At 42.8% G+C, this 20,430-nt stretch overlaps 1 protein-coding gene across 1 annotated transcript; it reads right to left on the bottom strand.

Annotated features, from left to right (window-relative positions):
* Nucleotides 1-5,748: 5,748 nt before the first annotated feature.
* Nucleotides 5,749-7,521, bottom strand: LOC142427538 (lysine-specific demethylase 4D-like). The gene has a single exon (XM_075532766.1). It carries the CDS (start codon nt 7,519-7,521, stop codon nt 5,749-5,751), a length of 1,773 nt encoding a protein of 590 aa, XP_075388881.1.
* Nucleotides 7,522-20,430: the final 12,909 nt, after the last annotated feature.

The raw sequence follows: 20,430 nt of genomic DNA, 5'->3' as shown, positions 1-20,430 counted from the left end.
GAGCTAACAGCTGAAATTTACATAATATGATGAGGGCAACAAATGTACAAATGTGCTTTACACAATTGACGTATGTGTGGATTGTGATAAGAGTTGTATGAGCTCCCAATAAAATGATTTTTTAAAGTTTCACTGGTTTGGAACCTGGCAAGTTCCCTGAGATTGGTTACAATGTCTTAGAGTCTCCATTGTTAACACAGACGGAAGAGATGAAAGGAAATTCTATGTCTAATAAATTTCATTTAGTCATTTTAACTAAAACAATTTTCTCCTTACTTAAAGCTTGTAACAAAATTAGGGCAGATAGACACATATTCACCTCTATAGAAATTAGCTGATCATAAGAAGTCCCAGCAAAATGGAAATCCCCTTTGGGATCCTAGTCCACTAATCACGTGTAGGAAGGACGATTCGTTTATATTTTTGCAGAAGAAAGCTGATGGACTCCCCTTAGAAAAGCAGTTCTCAACCCGTGGGTCGCGAACCCCTTGGAGGGGGGCGCGTTGAATGACCCTTTCACAGGGTCATTCGCACTAATCATAACAGTAGTAAAAAGTACCCAAAAAACATTTGGAGAAAGATGAAGGACAAAGAAAATATGAAGAAAGCACCCAAGGTTTTTTTTTTTTTTTGGTTTTCAAATAATTTATTGATGGTATATAGAAACATAATGAATTTTTTTCTTTAACTTTTTTTGTAAGTTGGATAAAAGTTACCAAAGCAGACTGGTTTTATGCTGGAGAATTCATACATACTTTGATTTGTGACATTGATTGCATTCCACACAATGTAACTGCATCTTCCCTGTGTTTGCCTTTCCATTTGCCCTTGTTTCTTTTTAAACATTTTATTAGGGGCTCTTACAACTCTTATCACAATCCATACATATACATACATTAATTGTATTAAGCACATCTGTACATTCTTTGCCCTAATCATTTTCAAAGCATTTGCTCTCCACTTAAGCCCTTTGCATCAGGTCCTCTTTTTTTTTTGCCCTCCCTCCCCGCTCCACCCTCCCTGATGAGCCCTTGATAATTTATAGATTATTATTTTGTCATATCTTGTCCTATCTGGCATCTCCCTTCACCCCCTTCTCTGTTGTCCATCCCCCAGGGAGGACGTCACATGTAGATCCTTGTATTCCTTTCCCCCTTACCAACCCACTCACCCTCTACTCTCCCAGTATCGCCCCTCACACCCATGGTCCTGAAGGTATCATCCACCCTGGATTCCCTGTGCCTCCAGCTCCTATATGCACCAGTGTACAACCTCTACTCTACCCAGTCTTGTAAGGTAGAATTCGGATCATGGTAGTTGGGGGGAGGAAGCATCCAGGATCTGGGGGAAAGCTGTATTCTTCATCAGTACTACATCACACACTGACCGACTCATCTTCTCCCCTAGACCCCTCTGTGAGGGGATCTCCAGTGGCTGACAAATGGGCTTTGGGTCTCCACTGTGCACTTCCCCCTTCATTCACTATGGTATTTTTTTTGGTGATGCCTTATACCTGATCTCTTCGACACTTCGTGATTGCACAGGCTGGTGTGCTTCTTCCATGGGGGCTTTGTTGCTTCTGAGCTAGATGGCTGCGTGTGGCAATGATATGATTTTTTGTTCTTTGATGCCTGATAACTGATCCCTTCAGAACCTCGTGATCACACCGGCTGGTGTGTTCTTCCACCAGCCTTTGTTGTGGGCTTTGTTGCTTCTGAGCTAGATGGCCACTTGTTTATCTTCAAGCCTTTAAGACCCCAGATGCTATATCTTTTGATTGCCGGGCACCATCAGCTTTCTTCACCACATTTGCTTGTTCACCCACTTTGTCTTCAGCGGTTGTGTTGGGAGGGTGAGCAGCATAGAACGCCAATTTGATAGAAGGAAATATTCATGCATTGAAGGAGGAAAACACCAAATCTTAACCACGATTCTGTTTCCACACTGTTAATTGCCCAAAAGGAGGGGCTATTTGTTTACCTTTTCAGAAGCAAAGGAGATAGATGGATTTCTCTTCAGCCAGCAAGGCCCAGAAGAAAGGCAGTTGATGATGTGACCTGAGACAGCCCAAGCAGTCCAAAGACCTCTGTCCTGTTACTGGTTACCCAAAGCATCAACGCCTCACAGACTCGTGAGAATAGCAATTGCTGCCTACTGAGACACTTCTACCATTGCTGATGCTGTCTAAGGGACAATCTGGGATGCTATTATCACTGAGCATTTTATACACTAGTGACTGGACTATTACAACAGACTAAAGGGTCAAGATTTTGGACATATCAATTAATGCTAAAGTGATTGGAATGTAACTGATTTCTGTGTAACCCTTGATATAGTTAAATTTCATTGTGACAACCTGGCCAATAAACACATGTAGCATTAATGAAAGGCTGAGAGATAAATGGCTCTGTGAACCTTGCCTTTATAGTTCTCTGGTCTGTTGCTTTGTGATGGTTGGACCAGAGTGCAATTGCCTTAGCCAGTTTCCTGCTTTGTGAGGGAAACCAGCCCCTAACACATCATCACGGGTCCAGTAGGCGCAACTGTACAGTGATAATAAGTAAAGATTATAGTAAAGTTATAGAGAGCATGAGAGATAGAACAGAGATTGAAATAATGGAGTCAGACACATTTCATGGTGGCATGCTCACATGTTCACCTCAGCCTCAGCTGGCGATCCATGTGGAGAGAACGCAATATTTATTGCTACCAATGCTTTTATATTCTCTTGGGACATGTGAGCCCCCTAATTACAGGTGAAGACATATGTCACAGGAAAGGGTTGTGCTATAGGTAATACAGTAATGGGATGGGGGTGTTTTAGGGGTATCCACGCAATAGGAAGAGGAGGGACTAGGAATATACATGCGACAATGTGGGCAGATCCTAGATTCAGCATGGCAGACTAACTTTGGATGTTGCTGATCTGGTTTGATCTGTTCTCTGGATCACTATAGAAACCATTATGAGTAGGTTGTAAACCCGCCATGAAGGGACTAAACTGATGGCCACAAGCCTTTAGGGAGAAGTAGCCCATTCTCCTTAACAGCAGGGAGTGGGTTCTACTTGTGGTGGGACCAGACAGTAGTCTGGCAACTGACTGCCTTCAGGGAGGTACCTGGCCAATCATTTACCATTAGCTGCAAGCAGTGTCCTAAGTCTAACATATATTTGTGGGAGGCTTGGGAGACATCTTTCTGTTTCCCACAATTCCCCCTTTTGTTTTATAATAAAATTCAAAAGAGCCACATGGGCGACATGGTTATTTTCTATACATTGAAAGCTGTCTATGTGAAACTTCACGATCCAATTAAGATAGCCAAAAATTCAGGTTTATGGAAAACATTTCTAATTCAGGCATGGGGGATAAAATCCTCTTAGGCCCATCTGGTACTGGAGGAAGTTATGAGAGGGATTGGATGCTGCAGCGGGAAGAAATAGAGCCAATAGGAATGTCTGCTTCTATAGGTGTGTTTATACCTTGCTTAAATACCCTCAAATTTGTCCCTAAATTTCATTGTTTGGTTGTGTGGTCGAGGATTAGTATGTAGGTGTTGGATCTATATTGAGTTCATTTTTTGCGTATGATGTGAGGTATGGACCTTGTTCCATTCTTTTGCAGATGGAAATCCAGTTTTTCCAACACCATTTGTTGAAATGGGTACCTGCTCTCCACTTAATGGGTTTTAGTCCTTTGTGAAAGATTAGGTGTCAAAAAAAAATTAGGTGTCTATAGGTACTTGGTTGTATTTCTAGGTTCTCAATTCTAATCCTTTGGTATTCATATATACCATCGTACCAGGCTGCTTTAAGTATCATGGCTAATTATACATTTTTAAAGTTTTGTTTCATGTTTAAATAGTATTTTATTTATCCTGTGTCTCTTTCTTTTCTGTACTAACCTTACTAATTTCAGAGGATGATGTTTATTCCCCAGGGATACTGTAGCAGCAAACCACAAACATCTTGAAGGAAGCCTGACTAAAATAGTTTCCTGAGAGCAGTGTCAGCAATGCAGGTGGAGGGCACAATAAACAGTTTTGGGGCTTATTGGTCAATCTAAAATCTAGATCTTTCAAAGGATAAGTGTTTGTTCTAAATGCAATACAAACATATCTGAATTTCTTCTATGTCTCATAGTTCCATGCAGCTTTGACTATGGTAAATTATAAATACTTGGGCCTAAAACTGGTGTTTGTTTGAAACAAATTAAATAAAAACTAATCCATATCTGTTTCAGTTTTACTTTTTCTCCTTTTATAATCACTCAGAGTAATGGTTAGAGCTGATGAATAAGAAATTTGTGGAGTTTCTAAAGTGAGTTTTCTGTTACCTCTTTTGATTAAGCAATTGGGTGGGGGCAGGGGATGGGTTCCTGTAGAGAAAAAATTTTTTAAGAGTCTTTCAAGAAAGAGAGAAAATTTGCCACACTACCTTCCATGACAGGCTCTCTGATGCTTATTTTTTCTGGCTGCAGACCTGAAAACAGGCTTTTAAATACATGAGTTGAAGAGACAATACCAACAGGGGTATCAAGAGTTTCTGGGAAATGGAGTCCCAAGTCAATGCCAATGTGTGATTTCATGAAAAGGTGACTCCAGGAGTACTTTCAGCTCAATGATTAGATGGGAACTCTGGGCAGTAGCTCTCCCCATCATTTGACTTTTTGTTTTGCTGTGGTGGTGTTTTGTTGTACAATTTTCTTCCATTCCCTCATGGACTACTCTGGGTACAAGGACAGACTGTTTGGTGAATTCATTGGGACCTAGCTACTTCTTTCGCTCTGGCTATGTGATGAGTCACTTTGTTTTTCACATACCTCTCATAGTCAAACTTTCAGAATGCGTTTTAAGGTATTTTATTTCCTTTCAGATACACACTAAGAACAATGAAATTAATAATCACAAATAGGTATCCTTGATCCCCAAACAGCAACAGACATCATTCATTCAAAGGTACAGTTTCTACGTAAGCAATTGCTTGGTTGGTGGGTTGAAGGGTGGCCACGTCAGAATTATTGGAGTGTGTTAAAGGCTTGAATTTCATTAGAAGGTACAGTTGTGACCACCGGTAGAAGACCGGGTCAGCGCTTCGGAAGTGCAGATGGATTGAGCCTCAGAGTCTGAGCATCGTCCAATGTTGGCTCCAATTTTTGTGAGGACTAGGTTAGCAGTTTGAACCTCCTGCATTATCAAAGAAAGACTTGGCAATGGGCCTCCTTAAATATTAGCCCCAAGTCCAACTTTGAAACAGTGGGTCTTGATCACTGAGATTGCCACGTGGAGAGACACGCTGGAAAGCAATGGGTTTAATGATTTCTGCGCAGGGAGTTCTTTTCAAGGACAACTCCCAAGCCTAGGAAGAATCAAGGGACACACATATATCCAGTTGGTCTGTGAGTCCTTAGAACACATTTTAGTGGAGTCCATAGTCTGAGCAAGTATTAGGCAACCTATCAACATGGCACTGAGAGGTCAAGGACCACCACAGATTACAATTACAATTACAATTAAATACCACAGATTACAATTCCCATGTTGAAGATTGGCTGGGTGTGTCTTTGTTTCCTGAAGGTGAGAGATAGTCCAAGGGACAATCACATTTGACAAAAACTGCAGTTTAGCTAAACTCACAACAAGAAGATCTTTGCTGGTGACAACCTTTCAGGATTTAGGAAGTGAAGTTCCATCGAGTCTGTCTCCAAGGATCTATGTAAGTAGATTTGCAGAACCTCATCTGAGGGCAGGATTATAGAAGTTTAAGGGGCTCCATAGCAATAGCACCGAGGAGGTCCAGAGGTGCCATACTGTGCACAGAGGCATAGCTGGAGAATGTTTTAGAAGTCAAAGACTCATTAGGAGGACTCAGCACAAGCATGTCCGGGAGATTCACTGAGATGTTGTCCAGTGACTTCAGGCAGGGGTCAGGGTGCATCAGAGAATTAGGATTCAGTGGGGGTCCCAAGGGCTGAAGATCGGGGTCACAGCAGCACCCAGAAGCTTTAACAGCATGCTGGATCTCAAATCTCCGAGGGCCAGAGTCATCTGTTGATTGTTGATTCTCATGCAATGCCTGTGTGGGCAGGTGTACAAATGTGCTTGCTGTGTGGCTCTTGGCCCTGGACTTCACAGACTGCTGGTGGGCATCGGAGTCCCGAGGACGCCTAGTGCGAGTACCCTTTGGTGAAGCCTGGAGATACTGGGCAGATGGAACTGAGGTGGGAAGTAGGGAGACACTGGATCCTGTAGGACTGCAACCCATGCAGGTAGGGTCCTCAGGCTGTACAGTAGAGCTGTCTGCCCAGGAGTGGGTTGTGGGACGAGGACATACCAGTGCACAGCCCCCAAGCCCACTGTCTGCTGCCAGAGTCAGAGAGCGACGCCTGGCCCTGCGTGGCTTAAAGGACCGCAGACGCCCCTTGACCATCGCACGAGTCCTGGCTCCCTTCCAGGCCGTCCACTCCGGGCTGGTCAGTGCTGTGGGTTCCACGTGGTCCAAGGAGGTGCGGTCCCTGCCGTGTTTCCACAGCTCATAGTGCTCGGGTTGCAGAATGCGCACGAAGGCGTCCATGGGAAATGTGACCCTGGCTTCCCCACAGCTGCACTGAGAAGCAGCTTTACCGTAATTAACCCAGCGCAGGGTGGCAAAGTTGATGGATTCCGCACAGTTGAAACCGTGATTGAAGCCAGCGTGGTATCCATAGGGGAATGTGACCATGAACTCGCCTGCTCCCTGGGTGATCCGACCAACAGGAATGCCGTTCTCCCTGAGGACTCTGGGTGAGATGAGGGCCACCTTGTGCCGCAGGAAGTTCGCGCAGCCACTGGAACTGCCAGGGAAAAGCTCCCTGGCCAGTCTCTCCAGCCGGGCTCCATGCTCAGGGGGCACCGCATACCACGTTTTGGGCTCCCCGAAGTGCAGGTAGTTGATGCTGTACAGGTCCATGTCCTCCGTGTGCCAAGTGAAGGTGGTCTGCCACAGGCCAAAGTACAGGTAGGGGGTGTTGACGCCTTTGATGACAACTCCACACTCCTGCTCCAGCAGATCCTGGATCGTCCCCAGGTGTCTGAGGTTCCAATGCTCAGTGTTTTCACCAAATAAGGAGCCACATACTCCAGCCCCATAAATGGGAGAATTGTACATGCGGCTCTTCCAATAGGTCCGCTCCAAATCGTCAACATCCCGGTGTGTGGGAGTGCGGTATCTGTCAGTGTTGGCCAAGTGGCGATACTCCTCCACGGTCATGGATTTCTTCTTTTTATGGTATTGCAAAAAGACACCTGTTTGCCCAGTAGTTACCTGCTGCACAGGACTGGCTATGAGGATGTCATCCACATCGTCATAGTTCTCTCTGGCTGTCCACTGTTTGGGTGGGATTATCTTAGCCAGGCCTGCACGGTGGGCACCTTGGGATTCCATGTAAGCAATGTATTTGTTGAAATCCTTAAATTCTTCCATGGTAGGCCGGAAAGTCATGATTTTAAGGCTTGAGTTCTGGCTTCGATAGTCCTGGGAATTCATGGCTGCAAAATAAAGTCAGAAAACCCGGTTCTTATGGATGTTCTGTGTATTTGGATGCTGTGCTTTTGTTTCTTTTTCTGTCTGAAAATCTCTTGCAGTGTATTGATGGCTCTGTGAGAGCAAATGCACTCTCCCCAGGCATGCTGATTGACCAAGGGAATTCTACTATGATGGACAACTATTGTTTCCCCCAAAGAGACAGGATTTGTGCACATGGAGTGGGTTTTCCCAGATTGCTCCTGGCTCATTATGCTGCTTTGGAAGTTTATTCAGTTGGAAGGGTGTCTCTATCTGTTGATACTTAGCTTCTGTTGCAATCCTGGGAAATTTCTAATTCCACTAACAAGGAGTGTCTCAAGGGATTTTTAAAAAGTAAATCTAAAGACAGTAATTCAGTAACATGCAACAGAAGTCAGGGGTGTCAAACTCAATTAAAATGCTTGCCATGTGGTGCAACAGGCAAGATTAAAGTGGGCCACATCACATTTACAAATTTTGTTGAATTTTTATTTTGAAGTGAGGATTCAGAAATATGGATAGGATAATTAAAACCCTATATAATTGTTTTTATTTAAACATTTGTTTTATTTATAAAACTATAATTATGCTTTTAACCGGAAATTTGCCAGCGCTTTCCTTCTACTAGCTTTCCCTTGCCTCTTATGGTGTGACCGGAAAATATAACAAAGTAATAAAAAACACAAAATGTTGGACAGCTGACAAATGTGATGCACAATCGTAATGGCTTCCCTCTAAAAATGTTAACTAGCATTGCCGCTAGGTATGACTCATAACAGCATATCCTAGAGTCCTGTTTTTAACCTTTTCACTGTTAGGATCTGTTTTTATTATGCAATGAGAGTGGCAGACATCGCTTTAAAACGTTACCGGAAATGATCGTGTCTAGAAACGTCCACAGGCCTCCAGAAAAGACTTTGGGCCACCTGTATAGTGGTCTTCTGTAGTTAAAGGATTAAAGAGGGAATTGTGTGTACAGTATTGCCTCCATCTCCCCTAAGCGCTATTTTCTTTATAACAATTTTTTCTATTTTCATTTTATTTCAGAGAATTTGGGGTCACAAAAAATTACCTGAGCAGTCACAGGCAGCCGGAAGGCCACCAGTTTGACACCCCTGACATAAGTGAATGTTATGAGAAGTGCTAGTAAAAAATCAGGTGAATAAATATAGCCTGAAGATGCTAATATCAAAAATCACACTTCATGTAAAATATGAACCAAGACAACTAACCAAACAAACTCACTGACATCAGTTTCACCCTGTAATACATGGAGGAGATGTGCTTGTGTTTTCCTCAGGCTGTAACTCTTGACAAGCGTTAAAAGCCTTGTCTTTCTCCATGGAGCGACTGGTCCTTGGAACTGCTGGGTTGGCAGCCCAATGGGGCTCCAAGAGGGCTCCAATACAGGGCAGAAAAAGTGAACATTTCAGTGAACTTCATAGGAAAAATAAAATTTATGTAAAATGACTTCAACAGTCATCTTAAAACTGGATGAATTATCTTTAAATATTAAGCAACAGAAATATAATTCATCAAGCACTTTCAGAGAAACATGCAATAGCTATCCTGATTAACACTAAAAGTGAACCTTGGAAAAACAAGTAGAGGTACAGAAAACTTTAGTTATGAAAGATATTTGTGTAACCCTATGTGTTATACAGAAACCTGAATGTAGTGAAAGTTCTCAAATATTGTGTTACCATTGGGATGATTGCCTCTTAAGTACATAGTATTTAGAAATAATGACCAGCAAATTTGAAACTCAGTATTGACCATAATGGGCAGTCCAATCTAGTTCTGGCTTTCTCATCCTACTCCCGCCCCCACCACCCCACCCATGCCCTGGCTATACACTCAAAAGTACCAAAAAAAATTGGGCAAAACAAAGCAATTTAGAAGTTGTTAAATATGTGTTATATAATAATTTTAGTCTAATTCCTAAGTTATATTATCTTTAGAGACATTTTAGGATTAAAACTAGATATACAATTATCTTTAAAAAAGTGAAAGCATAGCTTAAGGAGCCCTGAGTGAGATGGAGGTCAATGATCCACCGCTTTGTCTCTAACACAGAGCCTGGCAGTTCAAACTCAACTTACGTCAGATCATTGAAAAATACACCCACCTCATTTTACTAAGACAAGCAAGGTAACCCTATCACAGAATAAACACCCCATAGAATATAGTAGCACTGCACCAGAGCATTAGCTTTAAGGCTGTAACCTTTATGGAGTCTGACTGTGCCATTTCTCTCTAGGCATCCCTTTCTTTCTCTCTTTTTAAAAAAAAAACATTTTATTAGGGGCTCATACAACTCTTATCACAATCCATACATATACATACATCAATTGTATAAAGAGCACATCTGTACATTCTTTGCCCTAATCATTTTCAAATAGGCACCCCTTTCTCCTGTTTCTCCAAGAAACAGTTGATGAGCTTGAACCAATGACTAGTATTTTGCATCTAAGAGCTTAAAATCATTGCCTCTCCTGATTCCATGTGCATGAGAAGCATCAAATTGAAACAGAAAACCAAACATGTCTATGTCACAAATAATCTGCATCATTAGATGCATTTATCCTCAGTAGGTGAACATTAGAGAGAGTCAAATTAAAATCAAATTATGACTCGCAATCAGAGACAAAGTGTATTTCATGGAACTCAAACAGAAAGCTTTTCTTAAAGAAAACAAACAAAAAATCTGAATTCTGATACGAATTTATATTGTTTCAATATTTTATGATTTGAAGGAAAAAATATCAAGGAACTGGCATTGACCTCTACTAGATTAACATTTCAGTCCTTGGAAAATTGCAGGCTTGTTGAATAAAAGGTTCAGAGAAAATATAGGAAGATGTTCGTTGAGATGAAATGACATGGTAACTGCAGCAATCAGCTCCAGCATAACAATTGTAAGGATGGCCATGTTTTGGGCAGAATTGATTCCATCTTGACATAGGCTAACTATGAGTAAGACTTGAGGGTAAGTATGAATCAGGAACAATTCCATAGCCCAGAACACCAATAACAGCCTAAAATATCCAGTCAAAGACACGTATTTTAGGATCCATAAATAAAATGTAATTTATGAATTATGCATCTAAAAGAAATATTCTCACCACAGGAATGAAAATCTCCCAGGACAATTTTCATTGGATTAGACCCACCCAGATTCCAATGTGAAAATCCTATCAGTCTTTTATTAGGCCTGTGTTATCTCCACCCACCTTGTCATTGATCCACTCTTATGCCACACCTAGTAATCATCTGAGAAACATCAGCAAAAACAAACTAAATGCAATGTCTTTTTCCTAAAGCCTTAGAGAATTTCACTAGAAAATGGAACAATACAGATTTAATTGCAAACCCAAAAATCTTAAAAGGAAGAATTTAATTAGAAAAAAATTCTTTAAACTCTCCAAAATACGTATGTCATTTTTTGTTGAATAAATGTGAAAATCATAGTTCACTTCTTTAAATTTGAAACCCCTAATAATGCAAACAGTTAGAATGTTTAGAAGCTAACTTAGAAGATGATTTGGTTTGGTTTCTCCTCAAAAGTACTTTCAGAGAGGCCTGGTGACATATTTTGAAAAAAAACAAAACAAAAACAAAAACAAAACTTTGAAGACACTATGAGGCACGGTTCTCCTTTGACAAACATGTGACACCGTAAGTTAAAAACAACCGGATATCAAATTATCTAAAAACTCTTGACACTGCGAATATGAAGACAACTATCACAAGCTTTAAAAGATGTCTTCTGAAATTGTCACTGGAACAACCAGGGGCAGTGAGATGAAGGACCAGCCCGCCACCATGACTTTCACTGTCTTCCTCTCTCCAGACAACAGCTGCCGTGAACAAGGGTGGGAAAATTCTATGGACAGCCACTCCAGAGAGGGAATGAGTGAAATGTTGCAACATAACTCTGGATGGCAAGCTCCAAGATGCTGAGTGGGTCCCTGTGCTCATTCTGACCAATCTGCTCCTAAAGGAATCCTGACCTGTGAAGGTTAAACTGCATCTGCTCAGACCTCAGGGAGAGCCAAGTGGGTGAGCCCAGCCCTCTGCAATCTAGGCTCCAGCACCCTTAGTCACTGAAAGACATTGAGTCAATGCTGACTCATAGAGACCCTATAGGACAGGGTAGAACTTCTCTTGTGAGTTTCTGAGTCTGTACCTTTTACCAGAGTATAAAGCCAAGTTTTTCTCCCACCCCTCCAACCTGTCAGAAATATTTAGGAAAAAGTTCTAGTCACAATACTTACCTTTTCAGTGCAGAGTGGTAGAGGCTGGCAAGTCTCAGATATCACTCTGGAGCCTTCTCTTGATTCAAGTAGGTTGAGGGCCTGATGAATCCCAGATGGGCAGGTTAGATGGTAGGCTGATTCCTCACAGGCTGTGCAAACAATGAATCCAAGCTATGTAGGAAATATGGCAAGATGCTGTCTCACGTCTGGAGATCCACATCTGGTGAGTTTCTGGACCTGGCCAAAAGCTGCACAGCTTTCAGAGAGAATCCACTTATATTTATATTGGGGGAACCACACCCACCAGGATACTACCTCCCACTCCTGACTGCTGACAGAAAATCTCTTCATGGAAGTGATGGCATTATGTCAAACATTGTTATGTAGGCTGACATCATGGCCGAGCCAAGTCGACACAGAAACTCAGTCCTTACACATGACCCACTGTGCCTTTAACCCAAGTGATTTCAATAACATAAAAACTGTGAAAGGGAAGGAGGGAGGAGCAATACCCTTCCAGAAATAGCTTTATGAAACTTAATCTCATGTACACCCTATGGCTTTGACATTTTGACCATTTATCAAGCTGGCTCCTGCACTTAGTTCCAATTCACTGTCATGTCGAGTGCTACTCAGAGCCGCTTTCTAGAAATTAGGAGAAGTGCCCCTTTGGGTTTCTTTCTTTCTTTTTAACATTTTAGGAGGGACTCATACAACACTTATCACAATCCACACATACATCAATTGTGCAAAGCGCATCTGCACATTCTTTGCCCTCATCATCTTCAAAGCATCTGCTCTCCACTTAAGCCTTTTTATATCAGATCTTCTTTTTCCCCCCTCCCTCCCCACTCCTCCCTCCTTCATGAGCCCTGGATAATTTATAAATTATTATTTTGTCATATCTTGCCCTGTCCGGCATCTCCCTTCACCCCCTTTTCTGTTGTCCATCCCCCAGGGAGGAGGCCACACGTAGATCCTGGTAATCGGTTCCCTCTTTCCAAACCACTCACCCTCTACCCTCCCAGTATCGCCCTTCACACCCCTGGTCCTGAAGGGATCATCCTCCCTGCATTCCCTGTGCCTCCAGGTCCTATCTACACTTGTGTACATCCTCTGCTCTATCCAGTCTTGCAAGGCAGGGTTCGGATCATGATAGTTGAGGGGGGAAGAAAGCATTCAGGAACTGGAGGAATGCTGTATTCTTCATCAGTGCTACATGGCACCCTGACTGACTCATCTCCTCCCCTAGACCCCTCTGCAAGGGCATATCCAGTGGCCGACAAATGGGATTTGGGTCTCTACTCTGTACTTCCCCCTTCATTCACAATGGTAAGATTTTCTTTCTTCTTCTGATGCCATATACCTGATCCATTCGACACCTCATGATCGCACAGGCTGGCATGCTTCTTCCATGTGGGCTTTGTTGCTTCTTAGCTAGCCCCTTTCGGTTTCGCAAACACTGAGACTCACTGCCATCCAGGAGAGAGTAAAACAGCCCTACAGGAGAGAGTAAAACGGCCCTGTCCATTTCTGAGTCTGTAATTTTTGCAAGTGTAGAAAGCCCTGTCTTTTGCCCCCGGAACAATTGGCTGTTTGAAAGTGCAGACCTTGGGGATCACAGGCCAACTCTTAACCACTACACCACCTGAGATAACATTGGGTTTATGATACTGTAACTCATTTCAGGAATAGATGGCCTCGTATCTCTCCCCAGTGATGGGTTGGTAAATTCAAACCACTGATCTTATGGTTAGTAGTCAAGACCTAATCAACTATGTTTCCAGAGCTTCATTTCTCTATAGTACAGGAACAGTCATTCGTCCCACTGAATGTGTTTCAAGGATTGCCATCTAGAGAAAAGTCCAGCACCTTTTTGTAATTCTTAAATGTGTTTAAGGAAGCATCCTTAATTGTGGGTTTTTCCATCCAACACTCATTTTTTTACAGATTAGGTGCATAGAATTCAAATTAAGGGCATCAGCCATAGGATAAAGCCGTCATCTCCGTTAACTCTGAGGCAAGGTCCTTGTCTGCTGACAACATCTGTGGGCCTGACCTGCCTTAGACAGCAATCTGTATGTTGGCTTCAGCGTTACTTTGGGTTTAAGAGGTTCACTGGGTAGGGTCTTCTGGTGCACAGAAGAACTCTGATACAGCTCTCCTTTCTTGCTGTAGTCATGTCCTGCCTTCTCAATTCTCTATAATGCTTTCAGAGAGGAAAGGTTGTGGAGTCACGCCTCAGGAAAATCCCCTTACCTTTCTTTATCTCAGAAAGATTATGAAGAAATAAAGGATTTACTGCCACACTCTGAATCCTTGTACCATGGAATGCTTTCTTACATGATTCCATTATACCTGATCCATTCTGCAGTGCCACATTTTATCATAAAAACCAAATAAACCAAATCCAGTGCCATTTGTCCATTGCCCCTCATAGCCGACCTATGGACAAATTAGAACTGCTCCCTAGTTTCCAAATGCTACCAATCACAGGCTCCCAAAATAATTGGTCCAATTGCATACCCTCTTCTCAGGAAAAAAGAAAATCACCGACCACCTAGCTGCCAATTGAAAACGTTTGTATTATAGCACATAATTCAGAATAAAATGAAAATAACTCTCACTTCCCTTGAGTATGAGCAGATTAATAGCGACTATGTAGTAAAGGGCAGAATTTACCCTGTGGTTTCTCAGACTGTAGCTATAGGAGTAGAAAGCCACATCTTTCTCCCATAGAATAAAGTACAGTTATCTGCTTTCTACCACAGAACCATTCCATTTCCCTCAAGGAGCAGTATCAGGTACTTTGGTAAACACTGTAAAAAGTCGTTATGGGAGCAGAATTCTCATCTTTCTCAATTGGAGACCTGGTGCATATGAAGCCTCCAACTCTTGATTAATAGACCAAGACCGCCTACTACTTGACCAGAGATCCAAAGCTGACACTACTAAATAACTGCCACACTACTGAGAATTATGATCCCAAGAAGTCAAGTCAATACAGGCAATGAACCACTGCACACAACGAAAATATTAAGACATGTCCTGAAGGCCCTGAACAGATAATGAGGTGTGAAAGAGATAGTGAAGAGTACACGCAAATCTGTTTGCTCTGCTTATACTAAGTAGAGCAAGTAAACACATATATTTCAGAATCCAATAGAATACACTCAATTCTCCCCCCCAAAGACACCAGAATATGTTACATAAGCTCATTATAATAAGAAAGTAATTCAACTTATGTAAGGCTTTCACAAACAGAAATTTATTCTCTCCCAGTTTGTGTCGATAGAAAGATAAATGTAGGTGACTGGTTATAAGGGATGGCTTTAACTACAGTTGACCCTGAGGCAAGGTCCTTGTCTCTATTAAGATTTAGGGTCCTGGCATTCCACCTCCTGGTCCCTAGGAATGTGTCAAGTCCAGGGTGTTTGCAGAGAGTCTGAGACTTCTCAGATGAATCATCTGACCCAAATAGGGAGCAAAGCAGTTCAGATTGAGGAGATTCCAGCTGTAATCCACCACCTATTTTTGGATATAATCTGGCTGCACCATTTTGAGGATATCCACATCAATGGGAAGTCTCAGCACAATAAATTCCAGCTTCCTACAACGCAGGAATTGTGTGCATCACTACAAACTGTGGGTATCCTTGAGAAGAATGGGCATTCCAGAACACTACATTGTGCTTATCTACAACCTTTACATCGATTAAGAAGCAGATGTGGGAACAGAACAACTCAATATTGCATGGTTTTAAATCAAGAAAAGTGTGCCAAAAGGACAAAGATATCCGTTTTGAAAGGAGTGTGACCATCGTTCTTCTTAAAGGTGTGGATGGTGACACTTCCTCTTACATACTTTCAATCTATTTTAAGAAAAGACCTGTCCTTGGAGAAGGACCCTGGAAAGAGCAAGGCCCTTGACATGAGATATTGACACAGTGGCTCCAACATGGAACACTCACTCGTCTATGCCAGGAAATGTGCAGGACAGTTCATTGGCCAACTGACTGGAAGAGATCCATTCTTGTACCCACTCCAAAGAAACGTGGCCAGACAGAATGCTCACCTTGTAAAACGATAACATTGATGTCACATTGAAGTAAAATTTTGCTGTAAATCATGCAATGAATGCAGCAGGACATTGACAGAGAGCTGCTGGAGCTTTATGCTGCATTTAGAAGAGGATGTAGAACAAGGGCTCACCACTACTGAGGTGAGATGGATCTTGGCTGAAAGCAGAGGACCCCAGACTGTAAAGACATTTGACTGTGTTGATTTTAATTTACTTTGGGTAGCCTTGAGAAGAATGGGAATTCCAGAACACTTCATGGTGCTTCTGTAGACCCTGTACATATATGAAGAAGCTCTTTTGGAAACAGAACAAGGGAATACTGCATGTTTTAAAATCAGGAATGTTATGTGACCTCTCCCTATAGTTATTTATCTATATTCTGAAAAAATAATCAGAGAAGCTAGATGGGGTTTTTTGCCCTCAACAATATTTTTTTATTAAAAATGTTATTGGGGGCTCTTAAATTCCTTATAACAATCCATACATCAATTTTAGCAAGAATATTTGTACATATGTTGCACCATTATTTTCTAAACATTTACCTTCTGCTGAGGCTTGTGAGGCAGACTAGCAAAAGAAACTCCATTTTTGTAAGCTGCTAAGAAATTTGCCTGTTCCTCCCTCCCTTCTCAGAAAATTGACCGAGTTGACCCACCCATTTTCCCTCTCTTTATGGGAAAGTGTCTGCTGGTGGTTCACTTTAGAATGCACTCCCATGTTCCCAGGTTCTGGACAAATCAATTAGTTTTGATTAATCTTCATTATATCCTTAGTTCTAATTCAATATTGTTCCCTTGGATGTTATAATCTGAATGGTGTAGTGTGTTTTATTATGGTAACTAGGATGTTATAATCAAGTTTAGTATTTTTTTAAATTAATAAATCTTTTTATTGGGGCTCATATAACTCTTATCACAATCCATACATACATCAATTGAGCAAAGCACCCTTATACATTCATTGCCCTCGTCATTCTCAAAATTCGCCTTCCACTTGGGTTCCTGGAATCAGCTCCGTTTCCTTTTTTTCCCCCTCTCTCTCCTTCTCCCTCTCCCTCCCCGCTCCCCCCTTCCCCCAGCTCCCTTTATATTTTATAAATAATTATTTTATCTTATCTTACACTGCCCGGCATCTCCCCTCACCCACCTTCCCATTGCCCATCTCCCAGAGAGGGAAGTTACACATAGATCTCCAAGATCGGTTCTCCCTTTGTACAACCGCTTCCCTCCCAGTGTTGCCACTACCACCGCTGGTGTTGAGGGGTTCATCCGTCCTAGATTCCCTCTATTTCCAGATCTCTACTGCACCGCTGTACATCATCTGGTATAACTAGGTCTGCAAGGTAGAATTGGGGTCATGGTAATTGGGAGGGGAGGAAGCATTCAAGAACTAGAGGAAGGTTTTGAGTTTCATTGTTGCTACACTGAACACTGAGTAACTAATCTCCTCCCCACTACCCATCTGCAAGGGATGTTCAGCTGTCTACAGATGGGCATTGGGTCCCCATCACGCACTCCCCCTCATTCACGGTGACGTGATTCCCCCCATCCCCCGCCTTTGTTGTTTGAGACCTGGTCTCTTCTGCCCTTCACGATCACCCATGTTGGTGTGCTGCTTCCATGTGGGCTTTGTTGCTTCTGGGCTAGATAGCCGCTTGTTTGCTTTCAAGCCTGTAAGTCCCCAGACGCTATATCTCTCAGTAGCCGGGCACCATCAGCCTTCTTCACCACACTTACTTATGCACATCTTCGTATTCAGTGTTTATGTGAGGAAGGTGATCACACAATGATTGTTTTTGTTCCTTGGTGTCTGCTACCTGGTCCAATCAATACCTTGTATTCGCTTAGGCCATGTGCTTTTTCTCTGTGGGCTTTGTTGTTTCTGAGCTAGATGGCTGCTTGTTTGACTTCAAGCCTTTAAACCCCCAGACTCTATATCTTTTTGATAGCCGGGCACCATCAGCTTTCTTCACCACGTTTGCTTACACACACGTCTGTTTTCAGTGATCATGTCGGGAAGGTGGGTATCATGCAATGACCATTTAGCTGGGCGAGGTGCTATTGTATTGAGGGAGTGTGCGTGAGGAGACCCAATGTCCATCTGCTACCCTACTACTGAACCTATAAATATATGCACATGTCTATTTCCCCCGTAATCATAAATATATTTACATATGTACATTTCTGTATTTAGGCTTCTCTGGATGCACTTTGCCTCCTATTCCTTTCCTCTATATCCTTAGCTTTCTGCCCGTCCCACTACCATGTTCAGCCTTCATTCTGGTTTCAGTAATTCCTCTCAGTTACCTTGCCCTTGGTCACTCCTTACCAGTCCTCCCATCCCCTCCCTCCTCTGGTTTTGAACCATTCCCTTGTCCCTGTGTTGGCTAACACCTCCTCCCTTCCCCTACCTCCCACGCTCTCATGTCCTTCCAGGACCGTTGGTCCTGTTATATTCTACTCTCATTGTTTGTCCAGCCTTTCTTCTCTAGGTGCACCTGCTGATATAGTAATATGTGCATACAAATGCAGATGACTTTTACAGCGCCCAAGTTGCACATATGAACATGGCTTCAACAGCAGCAACACCAACACGCTGATAAGCAGAAAAGCCACTAACATACAAAATTTACAAGGTAAAAAAAAAGGCAAAACAAAAAGATAGCGAAAAAAGAAAAAAAATGCTAGTAGTTCAAGGTCTGTTTGTTGGCCTTTAGGAGTGTTTTCCAGATAAAACTTGTGTGGTGCCACGTTCTGGCCCCAAAGTCCATCCTTTATACTCCCTCGGGATCTCTTTGTTCTGCTTCCCCCGCTGCTCCATTGCACGCCCCCAGTGTTTTCCTCAGTGTGGTGGGTTCAGCTCAGTCGCACATCCCCCACTGTGTCTCAAGTGCTGTCTCATGTAGGGCCATGTGTTGGTGCAGGATTTCGCATCTTGCAGTGTGGCCAGCTCTATGGTCCTCTCTGTACGATGGGCCCTTCGAGCTGGGCTATCAATCTGTGGGCTTGGTGGGCCCAGGTGTACTCCACTATATCCTTTCTCCTTCCTTTGTTTCAGCTTCATTCTGGATGTGTTGTGGTGCGTCAGTTCCTTTCCCACACCAGATCATCTATTTTCATTTTCTGTGGTACTCCCTTCGAATGTGGGGGTCGGGCCAATTCTGGATTGGGCCAGCGTATGGTCCAGCCTCTTTGTGTAGTCCTCCATATTTTACATTGCCCTCCTTGTTTGGTGTGTCATGGTGGGGTCCACATGCATGTTCCAGTTCTGTGGGGACACAACCAATACTCTCCCCGGGTGGGTTAGTGCCCTGTTCCTCCCCATACCATCCACTCAGATTCTCCCCATCCTGGTTTTCCCTCCCCCTGCCCCACTCTTCCTTCTTTATGCTAGACTCTCATGTACCTCCCTAAGTGTGGCCTGCCCTCCCTCCAACTATCTATGCTTCCCCCCATTTATTGTGAGATGGATGTTTATTCTTCTATTTCTGTCATGCTGATTGCACTTACCTCAGGGGACTCATGTTGTACCTGTTCCTTTGAGTCTGGCCTTACCTCGCTTAACATAATTCCTTCCAGCTCTTCCCATGAAATAACGTGTTTCATGTGCTCATCCATGCTTTTCAGTGCTGCATAGTACTCCATTGTGTGTATGTGCCAAAGTTTACTAATCCACTTGTCTATTGATGGAAACTTAGGCTGTTTCCAAGTCTTTGCGATTGTGAATTGTGCCACAATTAGCATTGCAGCGCATATGACTGGTCATATTTTATTTGCTGCTTCCACCGTGTATACGCCCAGTAGAGGGATTGCTGGGTCATAAGGTAGATCAATTTCCATTTTCTTTAAGTATTGCCAGATTGCTTTCCACAGTGGCTGTACAAATCTACACGACCACCAGCAGTGGAGGAGGGTTCCTATTTCACCACAGCCCCTCTAACAGTTGTTGCTCTCTGATTTGCTGATCTGGGCTAGCCTCAGGGGTGTTAGGTGGTATCTCACGGTTGTTTTGATTTGCATTTCTCTTATGGCTAGGAACTTCGAGCACTTTCTCATATGCTTATTGGCCACATGAGTCTCCTCTAGTGAAAGTTATTTTCAGTTCTTTTGCCCACTTCCTTAGAGGGTTAACTGTTTTCCTCTTTTTTGCAGGTCATGATGGTGTTGTAGATTTTGGTAATGAGTCCTTTGTCTGATGTGTCATTACTAAAAATCTTCTCCCAGTCTGTGGGTTGTCTTGTCACCCTCTTGGTGAAGTCTTTCGAGGTGCACAGGTGCTTTATTCAAATTAGATCCCATTTGTCGATTTCCAGTTCACCTGTGTGTGTACCCTTCCCTGTTGCAGTAAGCCAAGAGCTCCCTGGACCAGTTCTCTGAGATTAGTCCTGATTCCCTCCTTAATGGTCCTGATGGTTTGGGATTTAACTTCTAGGTCTGTGATCCACCTTGAGCGTATTCTTGTGCATGGGGTGAGGTAAACATCTTGTTTCATCTTTCTACATGTGGATATCCATTGTTTCCACACCACTTATTAAAGAGGGTATCTGCTTCCC

The sequence above is a fragment of the Tenrec ecaudatus genome, chromosome 15 (genome assembly GCF_050624435.1).
Source record: "Tenrec ecaudatus isolate mTenEca1 chromosome 15, mTenEca1.hap1, whole genome shotgun sequence".
NCBI classification, from domain to species: Eukaryota; Metazoa; Chordata; class Mammalia; order Afrosoricida; family Tenrecidae; genus Tenrec; species Tenrec ecaudatus.
This window is presented reverse-complemented; position numbering and strand designations above follow the sequence as displayed.